Source organism: Diorhabda sublineata, chromosome 9 (genome assembly GCF_026230105.1).
Source record: "Diorhabda sublineata isolate icDioSubl1.1 chromosome 9, icDioSubl1.1, whole genome shotgun sequence".
Classification (NCBI taxonomy): domain Eukaryota; kingdom Metazoa; phylum Arthropoda; class Insecta; order Coleoptera; family Chrysomelidae; genus Diorhabda; species Diorhabda sublineata.
Window position 1 is genome coordinate 17,929,380 of NC_079482.1, and position 23,499 is coordinate 17,952,878.

General features: G+C 30.3%; 1 protein-coding gene across 3 annotated transcripts; it reads right to left on the reverse strand.

Annotated features, from left to right (window-relative positions):
* Positions 1-77: 77 nt before the first annotated feature.
* Positions 78-23,449, reverse strand: LOC130448542 (uncharacterized). Of its 3 annotated transcripts, none has more exons than XM_056785942.1 (18): positions 23,146-23,449; positions 19,969-20,762; positions 19,156-19,877; positions 18,771-18,970; positions 18,468-18,714; positions 17,837-18,120; positions 16,793-16,950; positions 15,389-16,083; positions 14,598-14,781; positions 14,214-14,519; positions 13,584-14,086; positions 13,293-13,525; positions 13,087-13,208; positions 10,836-11,180; positions 9,679-9,880; positions 9,516-9,623; positions 7,979-8,449; positions 78-6,890 (listed from the first exon to the last, which is right to left on the reverse strand). In XM_056785942.1, the coding sequence occupies exons 2-18, from the start codon at positions 20,635-20,637 to the stop codon at positions 6,820-6,822; spliced, it is 5,520 nt and encodes a 1,839-aa protein (XP_056641920.1). In that variant the 5' UTR covers positions 20,638-20,762; positions 23,146-23,449; the 3' UTR covers positions 78-6,819. The 3 variants fall into 3 exon arrangements, with proteins under 3 accessions (XP_056641920.1, XP_056641921.1, XP_056641922.1); XM_056785943.1 differs by having other exon boundaries at positions 7,979-8,434; positions 23,146-23,424; XM_056785944.1 differs by lacking the exons at positions 78-6,890; positions 7,979-8,449 and adding an exon at positions 8,565-9,251 and having other exon boundaries at positions 23,146-23,424.
* Between the last annotated feature and the right edge of the window lie 50 nt (positions 23,450-23,499).

Below are 23,499 nucleotides of genomic sequence, written 5' to 3' on the forward strand. Positions count from 1 at the left end.
TAGAAATGATAAAGTTTTCGAGACATGTAAGCTAAGTATTAAAATTCTTTTTGTCTGTAAATAAAATAAAAGAAGGCTAATTTTTAGATAATTTATTTAATAATTGTACGTTGTGTACCAACATCAAATTAATTAAATGTTTATTATTTACAGCACATTATATATTAAAATAGTTTTATATGATTAATATAAACTCGTTGATGTTTTATTGACAATTTAGAAACACTTGTAAATTATTCATTTCAGCACCAAATCGATATTTTTAATACTGATACAGATAAATTGTTTTTTATATATCATTTTGAATTTTTATTAAGAAAATTTTGTACAATCACGATGCGGAAATAAATGATTTATAAGTAATATTTCAATCTTCATATCACATGAAATGAAGATTGCTCTAAATAAATAATCGAAAGTTTTATGAACATATTTTCTTACACTGGTTTAAGGTAGGTACGAATTTTACAAATCTATATAATATATAAATATATTTATTTACATGTTAGATTGATCTATATACATAGAGTCCTCAAAACAAGTGATGTATAGCAGTCAGTAAACCTTAAATAGATCTCAAAATTCAAATATAAAATACTCTTAACTATAAAGCAGATATATTCACTATTGAAAAATAAATATAACAATATTTGTTATATACATTGGTATCATGTTTGCTTTATGTAATTGATATGTTTCAATATTCCAATTAGAAATATGTGTTATGAAAAAAAGTTGAATGCGCTCATTTAAAGGCATCATCAAATGCCGCATTTCGACTCCTACTATATTCATTTTCAAATCAACTAGATTAATATAGTTCAAAAATAGTATGCCTCAGCAGTAGACATGTTTAATTACACGCCAATATGATTTTGAAAAAAAAAACAATTATGTTAACCTATATTTAAAAAAAATCAAACACTTAAGAGGCAAATTTGTTATCAATAGGTAAAATAATTTGTATTGGTAATTGGTACAGAATGAATGATGGAATTATCGTTACAGCACAACTTGTAAACTATACTTTACAGACGACCTAGACCAGACTCTAGATATTCCACCATAGTGCACCCAACTTTCTACACTCGGACGAATTTGTATGAGTATTTCATGTAAGTTGTCGGAAAACTATATTGAACAACGACTAAAACAAAGTTGTAAAATTAATATAATACAGCAACCCATCCCTCAATATATTATTTTCAAAACAACAAGGATAAATACCTAGCTATTAAGAATAGAGGCGAGGTATTGAAACAACAGGCAGCTTTGGCCTTCGACCCCTGATAAATATTGAATGGATATAATCACTTGATTTGATTTGAATTATGTTTCAAGGAAAAATTATATATTATATTTTCAGTGTCATTAGGTTTTAGTCTGTCGGTGCTTAGCTTATCTGATCTTATCACTTTCAAAACTTTTGGAAAAAATTTTTTAGTGTCATAGTTATCAACCTAGTGCAATTTAATATTTCATTGACGAAACATATTAATATTCAATACATATATTTTGGGAAATTTCATTTCTTTTGGAGAAAAAATGAATCCAAATCACGAGCCACAATGTTTCGTGCCAATGAAACAAAATGTGAAAGAGAGGGGCCAAAATTCCATTACAATGGGAAATGGTAGGAACCATCAACTATATCACACCTATTTTTGTTAGAACTATATTAGTAAAAGTACCACCGGCAACAAAAACCCATGGTATGCCAGTACAAAAGAAAATAGGGAGCTGTTCATATATTGTAGGTTGCTGGTTGGGTATTCTATTCAAAAAGAATAGAGTGTATGTAACATTTTATAGTTAGTAAATTTCAATTGTGTTTATTAGAAAAACGATCCTACAGTTAAATACAATAACTGACGTAAAATTATGTTGTTTATCTATAACTTGTACTAAAAACATAGATTAAATACTCCCTACAATCACATTGAGCATGAGTTTTGTGTATAACTTGTTTGGAACCTCAAGGGGATAGAAATTTCGACAATCTGCCTTTGAAATTATGAACATTTTCAATACGTTGCAAATTCATTTTCTTTAAATTGATATTCAGCATTTAGAAGCACAGTATATTTTGACTAAGTTCCTATTAGTATCTTTGCAAGTAATATAAGCAACAGACAGTATAACCTTAGCATAAAGTTGACCAATAGGAATGGCTTTTACTTAATAAAATTGAGCTGTGGAACCCTAGTTAATATGAATGATTAGACCTATACACAGTTATAGCGGCGTTAGGGCTTGGGAGCGAGTTATCAGGTACCATAACAATAACACCTTACTAAATAATTATTACATTAATTAATTAATTAATTAATCTCATTTTTGATCATTTGAATAATGCAACCACCAATAGATTTATTGAGAAAATTTGAGGAAATTGGAGAAATTTGAAGAAATATAGGTACGATTTTAAAAGAATAGATAAGTTAACTTGTATGTTTGTAGATACGCAACATAGTACACAGTACATTAAAACCTAATAGGGAACAGCTATGCAAATAATCAAAATATTTTTGTGGATTTCTTTTTATATGTGATAACGTGTTGACCGAATCTTCAATAATCGAAGAAGTCATTAATCTATGCTAAAAAAAAAGAACAAAAATTAGAAAAATTTGACTTATTAATAGTGAACTCAACTTACAACATGACATAAGTTTTTTTATACTTCTACCTTCAGATTTTGAAATTTTACTCTCCTTTGTATAAAATAGATTAAAAAAGTGTGTCAGATTTGATTTTTTTTTGTTTATAAAAAATATACTTGTAAATTTGTTCTAAGACACCCATGAAGACTTTATAAGCTCAAGTATGACGAAAAATATAAATGGGCTAAGTATGACGAAACATATAAATGGACTAAGTATGCAACGAATTCTCTGTATTTTATGGTAAAATTATTTTCTTACACTACTCTATAGGACTATAATGGGGAACATTGGTAGATATTATTAAAACATATCAATTTGTCATTATATTAAAGTATAACAACTTAATTCACAAAAATAAATTAAGATACGTTCCAAATTGAATACAACATAACATTATTGAGTCATGTTATATTAATGGATCTCTATACTATATCTCTGATTACGTTAAGGCTATTCCTATTTTTCTTTTACCTTAATTACGCCAATTATATTTTTATTATTTACAAAGAATATTCTCTATATCTACAAAGAAAAATAGAAGAGCTACATATTTTGGATTTTTATTACATTAAAACACTGAAATTAATTATTTTGTAATGGCAGTCATGTGTTTTTAACTACTGCTGCTTAAATGACTAGAAATTTTATAAGGCAAACATATTTCAACATGAACTTCATATTTCGCCCCATGAACAAGTCTATTTTGCACTAAAGCAAAATGAAATGTAGCACCCTCAATGAATAGCAGAAAAATCTAAGGGGGACAAAATAAAGAATGGAAAGGTTAGAAAAATAACAGAACAAAAATCAGTGCTTTGATAAAGATGAATATTTAAAAGATACAGTTAGATTAACGTGAAAAATAATAGAAGCTGTAAACACCAAGACCAAGACCAATGGGGAGACCAACAAAGAATTGGATAGACCAAATCATGGAACTAAATAAAACACTAATTCGACTCGTAAAAATGTGAGAGGAAATAACTATTTTTTTATGGGAAAATATATAGTTTGAGTCGACAAACAGCTTTGTAATAGAAACATATCAGAATATCAAAACATCACTTGTTTAGAATGTTCAGAGACGCGATCATCAAAGAAAATAATGACCAACCCTGGGACATGCCTCAGGACGTTGCATCGAAAAAGTTTAGCTTTGAGAAAAATTTTACCTTAATAATAAACTGTAAGTCTGGTCTGTCTGTCTGATCAAGACACCATACAAGAAATGAACAGAAATTCCAATAAATGCCTAGAAAAATTAAAGGAGCTAGACAAGAAAAATAAAGTTACCTACAATGGATTCCAAAACACACCGGAGCAAAGGGAAATGAACTAGGTGATAAGCTCGCTAGAGCGAGGGCAGCCAAACCCTTCATGGGACTCGAACCCTTCTGTGGTATCATCTAGAGAACAATGGAAAAGGCACTGAAAAAGAAGGTAAATAGGAGCAAAACCATTTATAGAGACAACCTATAGGGACTGAGACAGGCAAAGACTCTTCTGGGAAACTATAACCAGAGAAGATCTGTTGAAACTATCAAACTAAGTAAGAACAACCTAAGAATACTAACAGGAGTCCTATCGGGAAGCTGTTGCCTAAACAAATATCTCAAGATTATACACTTAGCAAATAATGCAACGTGCTGATTTTGTTGTACAGAGACGAAACCTCTATCCACATTCTCTCGATACATACATACATACATCAGAATATCAACTTTAAGAAATGGAAGACCTTTTAACTATAGAATAAGTTTCAATTGATATTTATTTGAATAAAATAAATTCTATCAGCAACTAGATCTTAGCCTACTAAAAAAAGGTTGACGATTTTTAACAAGTATTTTTCAAACCAACACTCTATTAGAAGAAATTTTATTTATGTATATCCACAGATTCTTTATTTCTTACTTATATAATAAATGCCAACTTTCTGCCAACTATCTAACTTTTGATTCTATTATTCAGATATCAAAAAAAACTGGTTTATTTAACTGTATTGAGAAACTTTGAGTCATTGATATTCTTTCATATTTGTTGTACTTGATACATGAAATATTTTATTTAGAAATTTTACAATCCAAAATATGTCCAACTTAATTTCTAGCAATAATTATTACTACAAATATGGCACTTTATTAAGCACCTAATTTGAATAAATAACAATAGTATATACAATAACGAATTTTTATAAATTTTACTATGATATAAAAACATCAGATCGAAAAAAAACTATTTCAATAAAGTATAAGAACTTAGAAAAGAGATTAGTATTGAGTTCCAAATACAACTCCACCATATACCAATTAAGAGTAACTAAAAACTACCTTTCTTAATTGTATTACTAGTTTGTATTGTTACATACAAATAGAAATGCAATCTTTAACTACTGCTGCTTTATAGCCACAGAGTATCTGTGTAAATATTCCAAGCAACAGGAAGATCATTTTAAACTACATATTGGAAATAACTTCTAAACCGATACGTGCAATATTTTCAACTGTTTACTGTTAACACTACCACTACACCACAGTACACTGTCTGAGGCGCGTTTATATAACCAAGTTATTGTCTTCAGAGACTGAAGGTTAACAGTTTAACTTGGTTCCCGAAACGCGCGTGAGACAGTGTAATTGTGAGTGTTGGTGTAATGGTAGTGTAAATAGTTCAGTATGAATATCACCAACGGTTCCAAAAATTCCAACTTATTTATTACATTCCAATACTTTCTACTTTTTATTTTCTCAAAGTTCTCGCGTTCTTTAATAACCACAATTTTCTAGTAGTAGTCAAGAAAGTTACCCCAACGATTCGGCCCTTCTTCCACAACCCTTCTCGCCCATTCTTATTTAATAAAAAATAATTAATCGATAGGAAAAATGATTGAGAAATCACTCAAGACATCTTCAATGAGAGGCGTAATTATTTTTCTAAAAAATTTCTATAGAAAAAGAACTGTGTTTATGTAAAAAACTAGTGATGCTGAATTCTGAATTTTATTGACAATGCTGGTGCAAACTACCGTTTAAACAATTCCTGTATGCCTCTTGGTGTAAATGGCACATTCTCTTTTCTGTCTTCAGAAGTAAAATGGGTTAAAGAACAATGAATATGATTGTATACAACGAAATGTAGAAATCTGTGAAGTATTTGACATTTAAATGATTTGTTTAATGTTGATTAATATTTCAAATATATCTCTCTCTTATACTTCCAATAACATTTATTAAAATCATCTTTCAACATTTTCTAAATACATAATACATTTTTAATTGTTAAATATCAGTTTAGCACCATCTAATGGCCATGAAAAATTAAATTTTTCAAGAATGACTAGTGTTGATAAATTTTTAATTTTTTTGTATAAAGTTGCATTCGGTATTTGGTAAAGGTGTTTGTTCGCCACTTAAAACACTCATAATTATTTAGATCACAAAAAAAATGGTAGAAGGACTGAGTCTAATATGACAACTTATATGAACAATTTATTTTTAAATGATGAATAATTGTTCCTGTTGCCTGAATTGAACAAAAATGCATAAACTTCTAAGAGGAAACTTACATATATATATATAATGAACAGCTACAGTATAACATCACTATTAACCTAATAACCCAATCGATGGTTTTATTCTATAAAAATAATAAAAAACTCTTAATTTTAAAATTGGAGATCGCGACCTAAATAATTTTGTACTTTTACAAATTTTGCATCATTGATTTACATTTTTTCGAGTATTGAGTTGATCAAAACTTTCTTTAATATAATATATACAGTGAGATTTCTGTGAGCGCATGTAAATCAATGTTGCATACAGTATGCATTCAAAAATCAACGATTTTCTAATTTTTGCTATCTGATAAAAATATTTATATACAAAGTGTACATAACTTTTGCTTTGCTATATCTACAAAATGTCACATAAACTTTACAAATCCAGTTGTAAAAAAACTAAATCAACAATAAACTTTACAAATTAGTAAAAAATAAAAATAACTTATAATCAAGTTGTAGAAAATTGGGGCAATATGCACCGAAAAAAATATATTTCCAAAAAAAAATAAACATGTTTTATACACTAGCTTACTTAAAATAAATACAAACAATGTATATTTGAAAATTGCACACTACAATTTATTACTTAAATTTTCACGATTGGGCCAATTCATCTAAATTTGGAGGTGGCGATGGATTTCTTCCTTCATATCGAGCATCATCATCTAAAAATAAATTATCTCTTATAAAAATCTGAACATTAATCAAAATGTGGTTTATTTTATAAACAATATGATACATAGCTATCATCTATTTATTATACACTGCAAATTCAAAATTTATCTCCCTAAAAATGCTTTGAATTATCTACAGCTGGCTTTCATTTTCAGAATTTTAATAAAATTCAGTGTCTGGACTGGTTTCAAAAAGATTAGACCATCTTTCCCACATGTTTCGGGTCTGCAAGATTTTTTGCATAACAATTGTACAACTAGATGAATTAAAATTTTATCCGCTTTCCCACAGATTCTACACTCATCAGTTTCTAAAAGACCTAACCCCATCAGATCAGATCCCCGAGGTGGCACTGCCCATAAAATAAGCTAGTGAGAATATGTGGATGTGTTTTACTGAGATCCAAATACTTTTAGGATCTAGTGGTAGCAAAGTTCCAAAGGAACTTGAAGTCATTTAGCCTAGGATTATTTTCCTTTGGGTTTTCTCATTACGAAATTTTTTTTATTGGAACATTTTCCTATACTTCAGAAACGTTCTGAGCTATTTATGCTTCTTTCACATCACATGCCATATTTCTGATAGTTTTTATCTAGCTCTATTTCCCTGTACCCTTAAAATTATAAATATGTCTATCTGTAAGACAGTCATCCAGGATCCTAGCAATAATGTGTATTTGGTACAAGCCGAAGCGTCTGTTTCTTTTTGAATCATATTGTATAATAAAGAAAAGAAACAATAATCAAATAACTCTCTACAAAGTCCAAAATTAAATTAATTGCTCAAATTTTAGAAACATTCCCATAATAATCCCAAACATGTCAGAGAAGTCATTGGTCACAGTTGATAATAGCTTTGTTCGCGGTAGATATCCTGAACATGTTCGTGGAGCACAGATTTTAAATTCCGAACGTGTTCTAAGTACGTCCAATGTATCCTCGGACATAAACAAATTGGCCAATAGACCTACGATATGGTAAAAGAGGAACTTGTTCTTAGTTATTAGAGCTCTGAAGCTCTAGTTTTAGTTACTGAAAAATAATGAAATGAAAATGAAAAAATTACATATTTTACTTACCAATTGATGAAGAGAATGTGGCAAAACTACTATTTGGATACACTGGGTTATTAAAAGGAGGAACATAACTGACACTTTCAGTTTCTTCAAAAGTCACTAAAGGTTCTTCCTTTGCACTGGTTTCCACTATATCTTCTTCATCGGGCGTATAAAACATATTCAGGGGAGCTGTTTCTTTACTATCACTTTCCTTTTCATCTGTTGTACTTAAAGGTTCAGGATCAGTTACAGAAATTTCGTCCGTTTCCATTAATTCTTCTGTATTAGAAGAAACATCAGGAGCTGGAGGATTTGCTATTGGAATCGGACTTTCAGGAAGTGCTGGTATATCTGGTGAAATAGGAACTTTTACATCTGATACTACAGTTTCAACTGTCACCTCTGAACTTTCTTCTAAAGGAATTTGTTGATTATGTATTGGTTTCACTTTTGGTTCCAAGTCCAAATTCAGTATGGCTTTAAGGTTCAAAGCTGCATTAAAAATTGTATTATCACACATATGAAGAATATCTTTTTTATATTCAGCTTGTTTATTAGCTAGGAAAAAAATATTCTGTTATGGTGTTTTTCACAAATAAAGAAAATAAATGTATTATTAAAAAATCTATGAAATAAGTTGTGGTAGCATATTTGCTCTATATTTATAAAATTAATTTTGATTCAGTAATTAAAATGAATTTTTATAATCAGTATCAATATCAATCAATATCAATACTCATTACTGATATATATTGATAAAATTGAGCTAAATGTACAAAATAAGTTCATTTTAAAATAAATGACCTAGCTTGATTGAAATTTAAAATGAACTCCAAATGTTCTCCAAAACCATAAAAGAATGTCTTGCAGCTATTGTGCTGATTCGAGAAGGGTTTATGAAAAGAAAATCGGATCCGTACCTTGGACGTGTAACTGACGCAAATCAGGACCAACTTTTGGCGACTTGAGGCGCTAAGATAAAGGTTTGTTACGTTTACATCGTTTCTCCAATATTTTGGGTGGTGAATAGCACAATAACATTTGCTGGGCATCATCTGGACCGAGACTACAGTCAGTGGTATCAAATCAGTACAGATATTACTTATTTAGCAACTACCCAGATGTCCCATTATAAATAAGGTATGCATATGGTAATGAAATTAATAAATCAGACAGATAATCGATTAATAATAAAAAAAATACATACTGAATACATACATACAAAGGATGCCACAAAATAGACTATTGAAACATGTATTAGAATCCAAGGGAAAGCACAAAGGAATAAGTTGGCCTAATAAATTGAAAAGCAGAAAATGAAAATTGAAAATTCAGTTCATCAATGTGCAATTTCAAACTGAAGCACTTCTATAATACACTCAATTTTCACTTATTTTCTCTATTTTTAAGGAGTATTGTATAATTCATCATAATTCATCATTTTGTACATAATCCAAAATTAATCATCAACAAACAAAGCAGTAAAGTATCTAGTTAATTATAGAGTACTCCTTGTGTTAATTTACAATGAGAAAATAAACAATCAATAATTACTTACTGGGAGGTGGTTCTAAGTCGACGGACAATCCGAACGCTTTTTTCAATCTCAAACTGGAAGTTTCTCTCTGAAGTTCAAGTTCAGTCGGTTCAGAATTAAACACTGGAGCTAGAACAACAAATTTAATGAAATAAAAATTTCACAATAGAACTTTTATTCTCACCTTTAACAACAATATCTGAAGTTGATATATCATCATCACTTGAAGTCAGAGAAGTACTACTGCTTGCACTAGCAGATCTTAGTCTTGGAACGACTTTAAATGATTCCGAAGAATTGTTTTCTTCAGTACTAACTACCTCCTGCTCTTCAGATTTCTCTTCGACATTCAATTTTTTTCTTTGTCTATATTCTGTAATGGAGAGCTAAAAAAAGTTTATTGAGTTTATTACATATCATTACAACCTGAAAAACTTTACTTCATAAAAAAACATTCCTTGTACAAACATAGTGGATTCTCAAAGCAAACACTAATAAGCTATCTACAAAGCTACATAGGAAGAAATTTGTAAAAAAGAGAAAATCAAAAAATAAACGCTTGAGTAGTATTTTTATGGGAAGCATCTATCCAAAAAGTTTTATATCGCTAGATCCAGTCAATATATAGCTCTGAGCAGATTCAAGCTACATCTTCTCACTATGGGATTACCTCACCATCAAAGCATACTTCAAAAATGATAACAAGAAACTAATAGCGAGGATATTACATCTAACCTTGAAACCAGTACCAATACTGAAATTCATAGAACTGAGGAACTGCAAAGCAATGTTAAACAGCTCTGATGAGAAGCACAAGAAAAAAAATTTAAATTTGTCTGAATATGACAGAATGTGTATCATATTCTTTCAGTTATTATTAAAATTATATTATTATATTAAAATATGAACAAATAAGATTTGGACAGCTTTTCAAAGTGAGTTTGACTATACAGGAAAAAAGATAAAGTAGTTTGATGTTATAGGAATCTAACTGAAAACTGATTGAAAAAGGTTTCCCAGGCATTAATGAAGAAGAACTTATACATTCAAATATATAACGAAAACAAGTTATAAATGTGATAATATGACAACCAGCTTCAAATAATCTGTTGTATTATGATTTCTCAAAACAGTCATTTATGTCCAGATAAGTGAAATTACACTTTATTGTATTGTATTATATTTTTAAGAGATAAATTTAGAAAGTGTTAAGGATTCTTATTTTCTTTTACAATATTTGATTTGTATTTCAACAAAAAATTATTCACATTCAACTAATTATGACATATGATGATTTTGACAATCAATTTTTAGCTGGTACACTGTATTTCATTGACTTACCTTCACCTTTCGTTTGGGTAACACTGGATCTGGTCTACACTTTTCTGTGTTTTCTAATCCAAGTATACTCAAAGTTTTTTCAACAGTACCTACGAGATCAGTGTTGGGTAGAAATCGATTCTCACGAGACAACCTTGGATCCAAGGAACTCAACGATCCAAATTCCGATCTTGGAAGATCTAATGAAGTAGAAAATAGAGGTTTACTAAATTCTTGTTTCATTACAGCTGCCCGTTCTTTTAATACAGCATCCGATTCCATTGCTTGAGTTGGACTATCACTATCTACTCCAGTGTAAACGATTTCTACACAACCTTCTGGAGTTTTCACTTCTTTATCCATATTCTAAAAAGAACATTTAAAAGTGAAGTTCATTTTACAGATTTTATTTCCATATTTAAAATTTTTAATAAACTATTTTAATGTAGATGTTTGAAATTATCTTTAAACAGTTACTGTAAATGAACCGAATAATAATTCAGGGTGAGCCCTTGACTTTATAAGTCGTCTTTCCTATTACAATTTCAGCAGCTCAATTATGAATTCTTTTTCTTCATGCTACTAATTTATTTATACCATCTATTCGTATATAATTTTGATTTTTTTATCTTACTGCCTGCTTATATCTCCTTCCATATCATCACATAACATATTGCAAAGCTCTTGGGCGGATCGTGTCATCATTTATTATAACTCAGAATCGAGCTTTATAACTATCTACTTAAATCTTTTGAACTTTATTCTAAATTCTCATCTATGAATTTTGACTTCTCTTCTGCTGTGCACTGCCTTTATAGCCAATCATATACTCCACAATGTTCAAACACATAACAGTTAAGATCTCTGAGGGCACCCAGAATCTTCAATAGCTGCGTGCAGAAGCCAAGTGAATAGATGAATGGACTATACAGCCTTGTTACACAGTCTTCCTGGACTGTACAGAATATATCAATCACTTGTTCGACTTATCCATTTCCAACTCAAACCATTTATCAAACCAAGAGAGAATTTATAGAAGCAATGCATAGTAGGCAACAAGTTTATAAATTCTTTTCAATACTACTACCTTCAGCAGATAAATTTTTTTCTAGTTTAAAAATTCTTGGATAAAAAATTAATATAATTATATAATATATAAACCCTTTTTTAAATATATATATATATATATATATATATATATATATATATATATATATATATATATTTGAGTGTTAAATGCATTGAAATCAATAACTGAAAATATTCCATTTTGATCAAAATAAAGCTGACTGATTATTTGTGGTCTATATTTTAAGATATTCATATATCTACTTTCAATTATCACGATTCAAACTTAGTAAAATTCGAAAGAATGTATTTCCATTCAAAGATTTTTTGTATTTGTACATTTGATTCTAATCTAAAGCCGTTCAATAGTATTTAACTTAATATACTGATATAAACTTTGTAGAATAAAAATTTTTTTAAAGCATTGAAGTCTTGAAGAGATAGGAGCTAGAAATGAAAATCAGAAATACATCATGCGAATACGGTGATTGTACTGGCCAAGTGCTAGGTGACCAAAGCTGAACAACTTTTCCACATCTCAATTACTCTATACTGCTAAGATAGGTGTAAATTTTTAAGGTCTTTCAAGAAATTCTGTTTGCAATTTAATAATTAAAACTGGTGAACTTTTCCAACTATAGCAAAATCGCTTACTTGCAATTTAAAGAATCTGATGATATGAAGTGGAAGGAAACACCATCATAAAGAAAGAAATGGAGGGAAGAAATCGGTGTAAGAGGAAGTAGAATCCTTAACCAACACTAGAAATTGTAAAAGGAAAAGAGAAGAAGAATTTACAGAAATCAACAATTACATCTTTTCCCCATTGTATGTTTCTTTTACAGAGCCCATCTTGTAAGTTCTTCACAATAATTCCAAAATATTTTAGAACACTCAAGGACACTATATTATACTTAATTGTGTAATTAAGAAGGCAAAGGCAAATCCCGTTAGACCAACTATTGATACTATAATTTGAATTGCAATACCAAAGAAATTTACTTTGATGAGACTGATGTGTAAATGTGAGAATAATGTGTGATGGAGAATTTGTGCACAAAAAAGAAACAAAGGCATCTTAAAAAATAAGGAATAAAACACAAAACGTGGCAGCAATACATTTACATAAAGAAAATATATATGTAAGAATTAAGATTTAGATGATAATGATAAACTATTAAATGTGAATAAATAAAAAACTTACACTAATAGAAACTGGCGCAGATCCTGTAGGTGTAGTAGGAGGCGAATTGTCTGTTGATATCGATTCCCGTGGTAATCTTCTTTTTTTGGGAGGAGCTACCATATCACTGATTGGAGGGGAATCTAAAGGATAAATTGATCGATTTATTTACTCAATAACTATAGTTCTAACAGCAATACTAAGATATCAAATAATAAATATAGTACCTGGTCTACCTGATGCGTTATCACAAGAATGGTCTTCACTAATGGCTTGCCTTAGCCATCGTTTCTTTGCACTACCTCGTGGTTGTATATTGTTATCACAAAAAGATATCAAATTTTTTGATGTTCCATAGACGCCACTTGCAGATTCAACATCTATACTATTTGCTTGGGATGCCAGGGATGTTGGAGAAATGGCACTAGCAGTCTGAACTGGCTCGGGAACTTTGTTCAACCTTAAAAATATAAAGTTATTATTAAGATAGCATATAAAATTAGATAAAAATTACAAACCATTCATTCATCAAGCCCTTCTTAGTCTTAGGAAATTTGAAACCTTGTTCCAATGGTTCTACTGCTGCTTGAACCAACAGACAAGCTGATGATAGTGGAGTTTCTGGGGAAGAATGCATGGAATTTGAATTTGAATCAATATCTCTTGCTGGAGATTTTTGTTCTTTGTTGTCATTATCTCCATTAGATAGAGCTAGCAAAAGTCCAACTGCTCTATTATCTGTTCCTTCACTATCTTTAGAAATTGGTTTAACTGGTGGTTGACCATCTGTGGGTGATAACAGGTTTTCATCCCCCGAAGTCGTCATATAAGAGTCAGTTGAATTTAGCCTATTTCTTCTAGATGCTGACTGACTAATTGTTCTAGCTCGTCCTTTCCTTCTTCGCCTTTTCAGTTTTGGTTCTTGCTTTTCTTCTTCCTTTTTTTCTGGATTGGGTTCTGATTCTCGTCGATGAGCTTGTTTTGCCTGATGTTCTTGTTTCCTGGACTCTGCTTTTTCCATCTATTTGAACAATTATTAGAATATTATTCAAATAATATGTGAAAAAATAAAGTGATTGCATGGTACAGGATCTGTTGAGTAATATACTCTCAACATATGATTCATCCAAACTATGTAACATACAAACCTTTTCTATTGCCTTCAAGATAGCTTCCAACTTACGCTCTTCCCTACTCAATTTTTTGCATTTTTCTTTTTTATCTTCTTTTGGAGAGGAGCATTTGTCTTCCTCTTTGTCAGATTTATGAGACGACCTTCTGGTTGATACAGGTGTGGGCGAAGAACTCTTAATCTCTTCTTCTTGTGTTTTTTCCATACCTTCAGGATCCTCTGATTCCTCTTCAATGATCACATCCTTCTTATCAAAATGTTCTTTTACTTCCACCTCAACTTTAACTTCAACCTTTGGTTCATCTTTTACAACTGGCAGTTCCTAAAAAGTAATAGTCACATACAATTTAAAGCCTGACATACGAAATTATAATAAGATTAAAATAAGTGTATGTCTTACTTCTACTTCGATCTTAACTTCAGGGGCTTCTTCTTTGACTTCTCGTTTTTCCTGTTTGACAGGTGAAAGTGGTGCTGGCGGCGGAGACGCAATTGGAGGTGGTTCTTCCTTCAAAGGTTTAGGTGGATCAGGTTCTGGAAGACTGGCAGAAACAATTCTTCGTCCCCTTCTTTTTCGTACAGGACTAAAATATATAAAAATGTTTCCATAAACAAAATGTTTCTCTCTTAATTAGATTTATAACCCCCCAATGTGGCGTTATTTTCAAGAAGAAAGTATGCTAGTCAAGAAATCGAGTGACTTGTTATTAGCAGAGCTCAGAAAAGAAGAGAAAGTTGGAGGCCAGAGTTCAAAATGTGCCTAAAGAAGTTTTCAGTTCAGACAACTGCAAAGTCCCGTTCAGTAGTGAATTGAAGTTACAGTACATGCAAGCCTGGAGAAGAAAATCTGAGCATTTTGGATTGTTCTAAAATGTTCTGGAACTGTTCTAAAAAATGTACGAGTGTTAGAAGCCTCCATAAAAGCAGCATATAACAGAAGAGTTAACATAGTAGAGGAAATTTGGAAAAACGTCAAAATTATAATTAGTATTTCAATATATCTTGATTTCTGTAAATAAACGCCATAAAAACACAAATGGGATAGCATAGTTTTATAAAAATATCAAAGATAAAAAAGTGGTAGTTTATTAATATTTGATATGTTGACACTATCAATTATTAAATAGCATTAACATAAAAAGAAATTATAGATAGTAGAAACAAATTTATAATCAAGAAACTTTTACTTACACTTCTTGAGTTTCTCCATTCTTCTTTACAGATGAGTTATTAACAGAACATTCTAGTGGATTTCCACAAGCACAAGCAATACTTGTTGTCCCCACTGCTGCCAAATCATGAGATTCATGTTTGATTGTCAACTCACAGTTTTTATCGACAGACATCGTAGACACTACGTATATATGTAAAACACCTTTTTCGATACAATGCCGTAACTCAGCATTTGGTTTGCAAGAACGCCTAATAAACCGAGCGCTATTGCCATACGTCCTTGTATCAACACATACCTCAGTATTGTCCTTGTGCAACCGATAAAAAAACAGAAAAGGTCCGGGTCTCTGCGAGTGCTGTCTCGTAGTTAAAGAACCACCAGAGTTTCGGTGTTGTGTCGATAACATGTATTTACCCCGTAATTCAACGACCGGCGTATTTGGGGCTAAATTTACCGTAGCAACTAAATATTTTATTTCAGTGAGAGGTTGTGTGTGTACCCTACATTTGTGTACCGTCGAGTCAAATTGAATATTTGAATCAGAGTGAATACCATTCACTCTAATGCTGGAAATTCGAGCCCTCAATTCAGGTGAATAATGATTGGTCACAGCTTCTTCATATTTTTCGATCCACTGCCTCAGTTGTGGCAAATGTGCTACCCAGCTATCTTGATTTTCATCATCACTGTGATTTTTGACCGGTGGCTTTGGCTGGAAAATTGAAAATAATTTATTCAGATAGTAATTAATGTATTTTATGGAGTACATATTTTCTAGTTGCAGCTAAGTAATTTCTTATTCAAATCTGAATAACCAGACAGATATATAGTAAATGGAAAAAGAGGACAAATAATCTCTACAGTCACAGCAAATTTTGTTGCACTAGCAGAAAAATTATTCAATTATATCTGATCCTGAAATTGAGAAACTATTTTAATGTAGATTGTAGAGCAATACTCAAGTTTGTTATATTTTGCGACAGAGTTGTTTATGTTAGATCACAAAATTACACCCTCTCCACCTCCCATAAAAAGAACATGTATTTATTATATGTATAAGAGTAACAACTTTATTTGCCTGTCCATCACAATGTAATTATTTTCTCCCCTGAAAACAGCAACAAAATGAGCTATTAATTTTTAGTGAGTAAAAAAAGTTACTAAAACTGAGTCTATAGATAAATTAAAGATATCATCTGTTGAATAAATATTGGCTTTGAACCATTTCATTCTAAAACTAAAAAGTTGATAATATACAATCTGTCTCTAATTTTGTAATACATATTTCAATTGAACTTCTCAAGAGGTATCATACTTATTCTAGTTGGAAGAGACGAGACGCACATAAAAAGCGTTAATAGACACAAACATTTAGTTATAACAATGACATTATAACTGTTAAAAATTAATAATCTATTTACCTTTTTTCTAACAATTTTCCTTTCTTTTCGTTTTTGCCTTTTTTGTCCTAATTCTTTACCAACTTCCCTTCGTTGTCGAGCAGCAGACTGTTTTGGATGATTTTCAAGTTTTCTTCTATTAGCCAACACTCGACTTTTAGGAGGAAAATTACTGGGAACTGAAAAAAAATTGTTATCATTGATAATACATTGTACAAACTGTTCCACAAAAGTTAGGGAAGCTCATAAAGATTGCATTCATACTAAAAATAACTGTTTCATTCAGCGAGGTTTCATCTGTACTATATATTGAATTTTTACTTTATCAAGTTTTTTTATAGTATGCATGTTCAAGTAGTGACTCTTCCTAAATTACAAAGAGCATAGCAAGAAATTCATCCATTCCTTCACAAATTCTACTTATCTACATTGTACATTATTATCTGATGAAATTGAAGATGTTAAACTTTAAATTGTTATGTTTGTTGATTTAAACTGCAAGTTTTATGCAGGGCCGAGCCTAGGGTATCCGCCGCCCGGGTGTAAGAACAAAATATGCCGCTCTGTTAGCGTACCTAGTCGAACTTTGATTAGTGAGGCGAGATATGAGGTAAATTTCTAGTCTATTGATTAGTAAAAATTGTCTCTACCTAGCAAATGTGTCTAGATCTTATTGGAGATAGGAGTAATTGGATAATTCAGTGCCGATTTTATATATTTTATATCATTTTTGGGAAAATTAATAAAAACATTTTTTTTTGCATGATGGGGTTCTGTTATTTTTTTTAGAGACATTTTGCCTTTTGAGGCCCCGTGTTAGTGCCGCCTGGGTTCCATGCAGCCCTTGCACCCACGGCCCTGGTTTCAGGCAAAAGAGCAATTTTCAATATATTAACACTTTTTGATACCAGAAAATTTGAGCTTCATTAATTTTTGTACAGCAGTTTAGTATAATTAGACAGTAAATTATACTTATTCATTAAAAATTATTACATCATCTAAGAAAATAAATTCATTTTGCATTATTATTATTTCAATTTTAATATATAAAAAAAATGTAATTACCATGTTCTGCATCTGAGGAATCAGAATCACTCACGGTCTCTTTTGGTTTGAATGCTTCCTTAATTTTTGTATCCTTTCTCAATTTAGGATCCATTAACTGTCTATCTCGTAGCCATTGTTGTTGAATGACCCTCGCTTTTTGCCTGTCTATTGGTTTACTAGGATCACACTCTTCACATAAATACTCATCAGGGATCTGTCGGTTTTTCACAACACACTGAACATGTTGCCATACTTTACATTTATCACATTCTACCATATAACCGTCATCGTGGATAAAACCACTGAAAGTAATTAGAAATTGAAATACTAAATCACATAATAATACACTTCATAATAAGCAGTTTGACTAAGTTTTGGATTGTATTAAATTATTCTACCAAAGCACAAATAATGATGGTTTTGACACAAAATAATAAAATACATATGAAGATTTTAAGGTTTAAACTGAATATATATATATATAGCCAAAAGACTGATCAAAATTTATCCAAAAATTGCAAACAATGCGTCTAGAAGTCCATCTTTACTACAATTTACATCACTGAAGTTAAAAATACTTTTGGATATTTTGAATAAGTAGTTAGTGGATAGAAATGTATATGGAAAAAATAAAAAAAAAATAATTTACCATATACATCTAGTGACATAATCCCCATATCCTTCAAAATTTTCATTGGTAACAGCTTCTGCTTCAGGTGCAGTATCTGTTTCTTCTCCTTCAGTGTCATTTTTTCGTTCAGACTCATCAGATATATCTGAACCGGCATCATCATCTCTAATGGGCATTAAAGAATTAGTAACTGATGCCATGGTAATATTAGACATACTTGCAGTTGGTGGTGGAGATGTAACAGTACTAGATGAAGGTAATCGTCCTAAAATAAATTCAATGTGAATTCTGAAAAAACCACTTTTATTGATCTGAACTTACTTTTTGAAGAACCTGGAGAGTACAAAGGGGAAGATATACCATTAACTTGGGATGATATATTTACTGCCGCTGATGGTCTAGTTGGAGAATCAGGTGGTAAAGTTGCATTATAGTTGTGATCTAATAATACTGCTTGACATATTAATGACAATGCATCCAATCCAGATTTACTTGTTTCTTCTACAGGTTTGCAAGGTTCACTGAAAAATAAAATCTGTTGTTTGCATGTATATATATATATATATATATATATATATATATATATATATATATATATATATATATATATATATATATATATATATATATATATATATATATATATATATATATATATATATATATTGGACATAATATTTGTCATTGCAATATAAAGTTAACTTACCTGGTTGCTTTAATGTCTGGACAGGTAAATGCATTATCATATCTTGAAGGCATCATGTCATACCTATTTTGCCCGGATGTACTAGAATTACTCAAAGTCTCAAGAATTTGTGCAGTCAATGCCTGATTAAAAGTTAATTCACTTAAATGTTTTTCTGGCATTGGTGGCACATGAACATTATATGGAACATTAGATGAAACTTTAATCCCTTTAACTTTACCATGAGTTTGTCTCATTTTCTGAGCTTGTACTGCATGTTTACCAATATAATTTGGTTTGTTAGGTATTTTATGTGTCTTTTGAGGTGGAATGGTCCTTAAACCAGAACCAGTTCTAGTTACTTGACCAGGAATAGTTTTATTTTGTGGAGAAATTTTCAAATTGGACTGTTGTTTTTGCATATAATTATTCACAGGGGGGATCGTTTTGATTTGACTTTTATGTGTAGGATATGCTAGTCTGGTGGGTGATTTATCCGGCAACAATTTTATAGGAGCATTTACATTGGGTTTTACAAAATTACTTGAAGATGATTTATTCAAATATTTTGTAGTTGCACCATTTGGACCTATAACTTTTTGTCTAGGTATATAACGTTGTTGATTTGATTTGTTTACTAGAACATTATTTGTCTGTGAGGTTCCTGGAACAACTACATTGCTTACAATCTTCAATTTGTTTCTCTGTCCATTTAATGTTTTACTCCCAGAATTAGCTACAATCTAAAAAATTAATAAATGAGAATTATAAAACATATAAATAATTAAAAATATATTGAAATTTACAAAACAATAGAAGATTTAACACACTTACATTTGATTGTGGAAAAGAATTAGTTGTCAATAATTTATGGCTTTGTGGAATATCCATAACTGTTGAATCTGGGCAAGTATTTTTGACAAAAACATTATGTGCTCTGTTTTCAATAACTGTAGGAGTAGAAGATGCATTATTTGAAGTATTAGTAGGGTTTGTCCCTTCTGAAATATTCTTTTCTGTAGTTTGAGGTGTGGTCATAGCTTTGACAACTGTCAATGGCGCATTGAGAAGTGTGATAGTAGCTGATTTTCCAATTGTATTTGTAACATTTAAAGGAGCAGAATTAACCAAAGTAAACTGTGGAGCACTAGACACCCCAGATGTAACACACAATGTCTTCACTACCGTTAATGGTCCAGAAGGATTCAAAACTGTTATTAAGGGAGGATTAACAACTTTTTGTAGTACAGAACCAGTGCTGGGCATTGCATTTGTAACTACTAATTTAGCTATACTCTTTGCAGGAAGTGAAGGCTGCTCTATTTTTTCACTAATAGTTTGAACTGGGTTAGGTACAACAGACTGTACAATATTTGTAACAATTGTTGGTTGACTTGTAACACTAGTAATAGACTGATTCACATTGTCTTCTACTGAAGTCTCTGAAGATGCACTCACCTGATTGGTGAGTACATTTGATGATTCAAAACAAACACTTGTCATCCTAGGAGGACCAGCATTTGAATCATCTTTCTTATCTTCAGTAACCACTGAATTTACTTTATAATGAGTGGCATCCCCACCACCACCCTTGTTTAATGAATTGTTGATATCCAGGTTACCGTTTCCTAGAACAAAAGGTCTTGGTGTAAAATAGTGTTATTTAAAAACTTTCTTGCAAACAGAGCTATATAATTTATATTGTATAATGGTACCCTTAATACATTTAATTGGCCTATTAACAATTTGAAGATATTGACATTATATCTAAAAATATTCATTTCCCAACTAAGTATATTTGTATTTTTTCTCTTATTTAAATATTAAGATTACAAACTTAACAAAATGCAATTTATAATGCAGTTAGGTTTTAAGGAGTAATTTCATGTATAATAAAATTACAAATAGACTAAATTAATTGTTATCTGTAAAAAAGTGAAGGCATTTTCTGTAAACTTACAAGAGTCTAGTACTCTATGTAATATAAATCTGCTGTATAATTACAATAATCATAATTACAATTGCTTACAATAATAAAAAATAATATATATAGCAATATGAATATATATATATATATATATATATATATATATATATATATATATATATATATATATATATATAATATTTTAAAACACACCAATCTTATATATTCCTATTGCTTGAGAGATTCAAATAAAAATAGAACTGTCAACTTTATCCTAACCTATTTTTAACTTGATAAACAAGCTCATGCAAAATTGTAAACAAGAAGTATACTGAGTTCAAATTAAATAATCCAGATAATATGTATGAGCAAATAAAGATTTAGTTTATTTATTTTACAAAAGACAAGATGTATTTTTGAATTGCAAGATACAGCATGGCAAAATATAATAGATACCCAATTTTGTACTACAATTATTATTACAATACAAAATAGAATAAAATATAAATTGATTTATAAATAAAGCTCCTGGAATGAGTTGTGAAATGGTAACTGAACATTGTAATTTCACAAAAATAAGTTAGTTCATTATTAGTTTGGAATACGTTGAATACATTATTGCTGATCATATTAATGGTGAGGTATTACTGAAGCAGATCATGATAATACAGTCAAAAAAAAATTCACTTGACAGATTTTAAAGAACATACAACTATCTTAAAACTACCACATAAGACTCCTGGTGTGTGCTGTCTTACAACAAGGCATTGGGAAACTTTGTGAAGATGTTAGGAAAACCACACCTGCATTTTTTTTAAATTAAAGAGCACTATTGCTGGTAAGTATAAAAATCAAAAAAAATTACTATCAAGTTTATAAGCTTTGGTGGCCAAATAGTTTACAGCAGTATTGAATTTTCTATAATGCAAAAGGGAATTTAGTTGATGCTATAAGAAAAATCCACTACTCAAGTTTATAAAAAAAGTAATTAAAACATTTTTTGCATATAAAATTGACATATAAATACGAAATGTATTGATAAACAATACTGACAACTGCCTTGTCAAACATGTATGGGACATTATCCTAAGTTTTATTTATCTGTTTAATACAATTAGTTTTTTGTAAATTGAAAGTAAAATATCCTTAACATTTACAAAATATTTATGTTTAAATTAATAAGATAGCAATGCAGACAAAATTATTACAAATTTAGATGAATGGTTGAAAGCGACGGCGTCAATTCCCGAGGTCGCGCATGCGTTAATTTCACGTCTGATATGTACGTGTGGGGCCCGAAAAAGGAGAACACAAAACACAGGAAATATTTTAAACTTGCTGCTTATATCTTTTACGAAAGTTTTTTTTCTAACTTGATTGATATTGCGTAGGCGCGATGCACTAAATATACTATTTTATATGTAAATATGGGGTCAATAATAGTTCATATCTTAATTAGTTTATGCAAATAGACAGGTACTGCGCAAAGAAAAACAAATTACATAACTTCGACTAAATGACAGACTTATCGAAAAGATCTATTTATTTTGCTAGTAGAATAACATTCACGTATTCCCATTCATAGTATCACTGCAAAACATCAAATAATTTTATGAAGTTTTTACAAAGAGTACACTTAGTATTTTAATCAAGGAAAATATTGACATCTTTGTAACAGTTTCAATATTGATAATTATTAAAGCAGTTTTCTTATGTATTTGTATATCATCCAATATTTTTTATAGTTTTATTTGTTATTAATAATTGTAAATCCCCACGCATAGCCTATAACTTTCTTATAAGAAATGAAAACTGTGATACGAGCTCATTGCAACTGTGTCCATATTTATACAGCGTATTTACGTCAAAATAAAAAAATTATGTTTTCATGCACAAACATTTCTATTAGAATAATTTTGTTTTAAAATTGAGTTTTGTGAGTAATTATAATGATCTGAGATTTTAAGAGAAATATATAGCTACCCGGCAAAATACATATTAGGAATGAATTGGAAATAATTTCATTATGCTAACCAAAATGACCTCAAAAAACATCGAAACTTAAAAAAGAATAGAAAACTCACCTGGGAATGCTTAAAAAGAAATTTAAGTTTTCAACAACCGATGTAAACAGAAACATTTTTTACTAAAATCAACACTGCGATGCTCTCGATGAACTTTTCTATAACTTTAACACATTTTATGGTTTATTTTCACCGATCAAGCAATGTTTTGCTAAATTATTACCGCATATTTAGGACAAATTCTATAACACTTTTCAAAAGAGACATCTAAACTAAATATGGCAGCCATATTCTGTACAAAACAAAGGAAATCTAGCTAGGAAACCTTCTTCGATGTTCAGAATTTGCATCCGTTTTCCGGTCTAAAGCTTTTAAAATGTACTCTAGGTGACGCTACATCATAAAAATTGACAC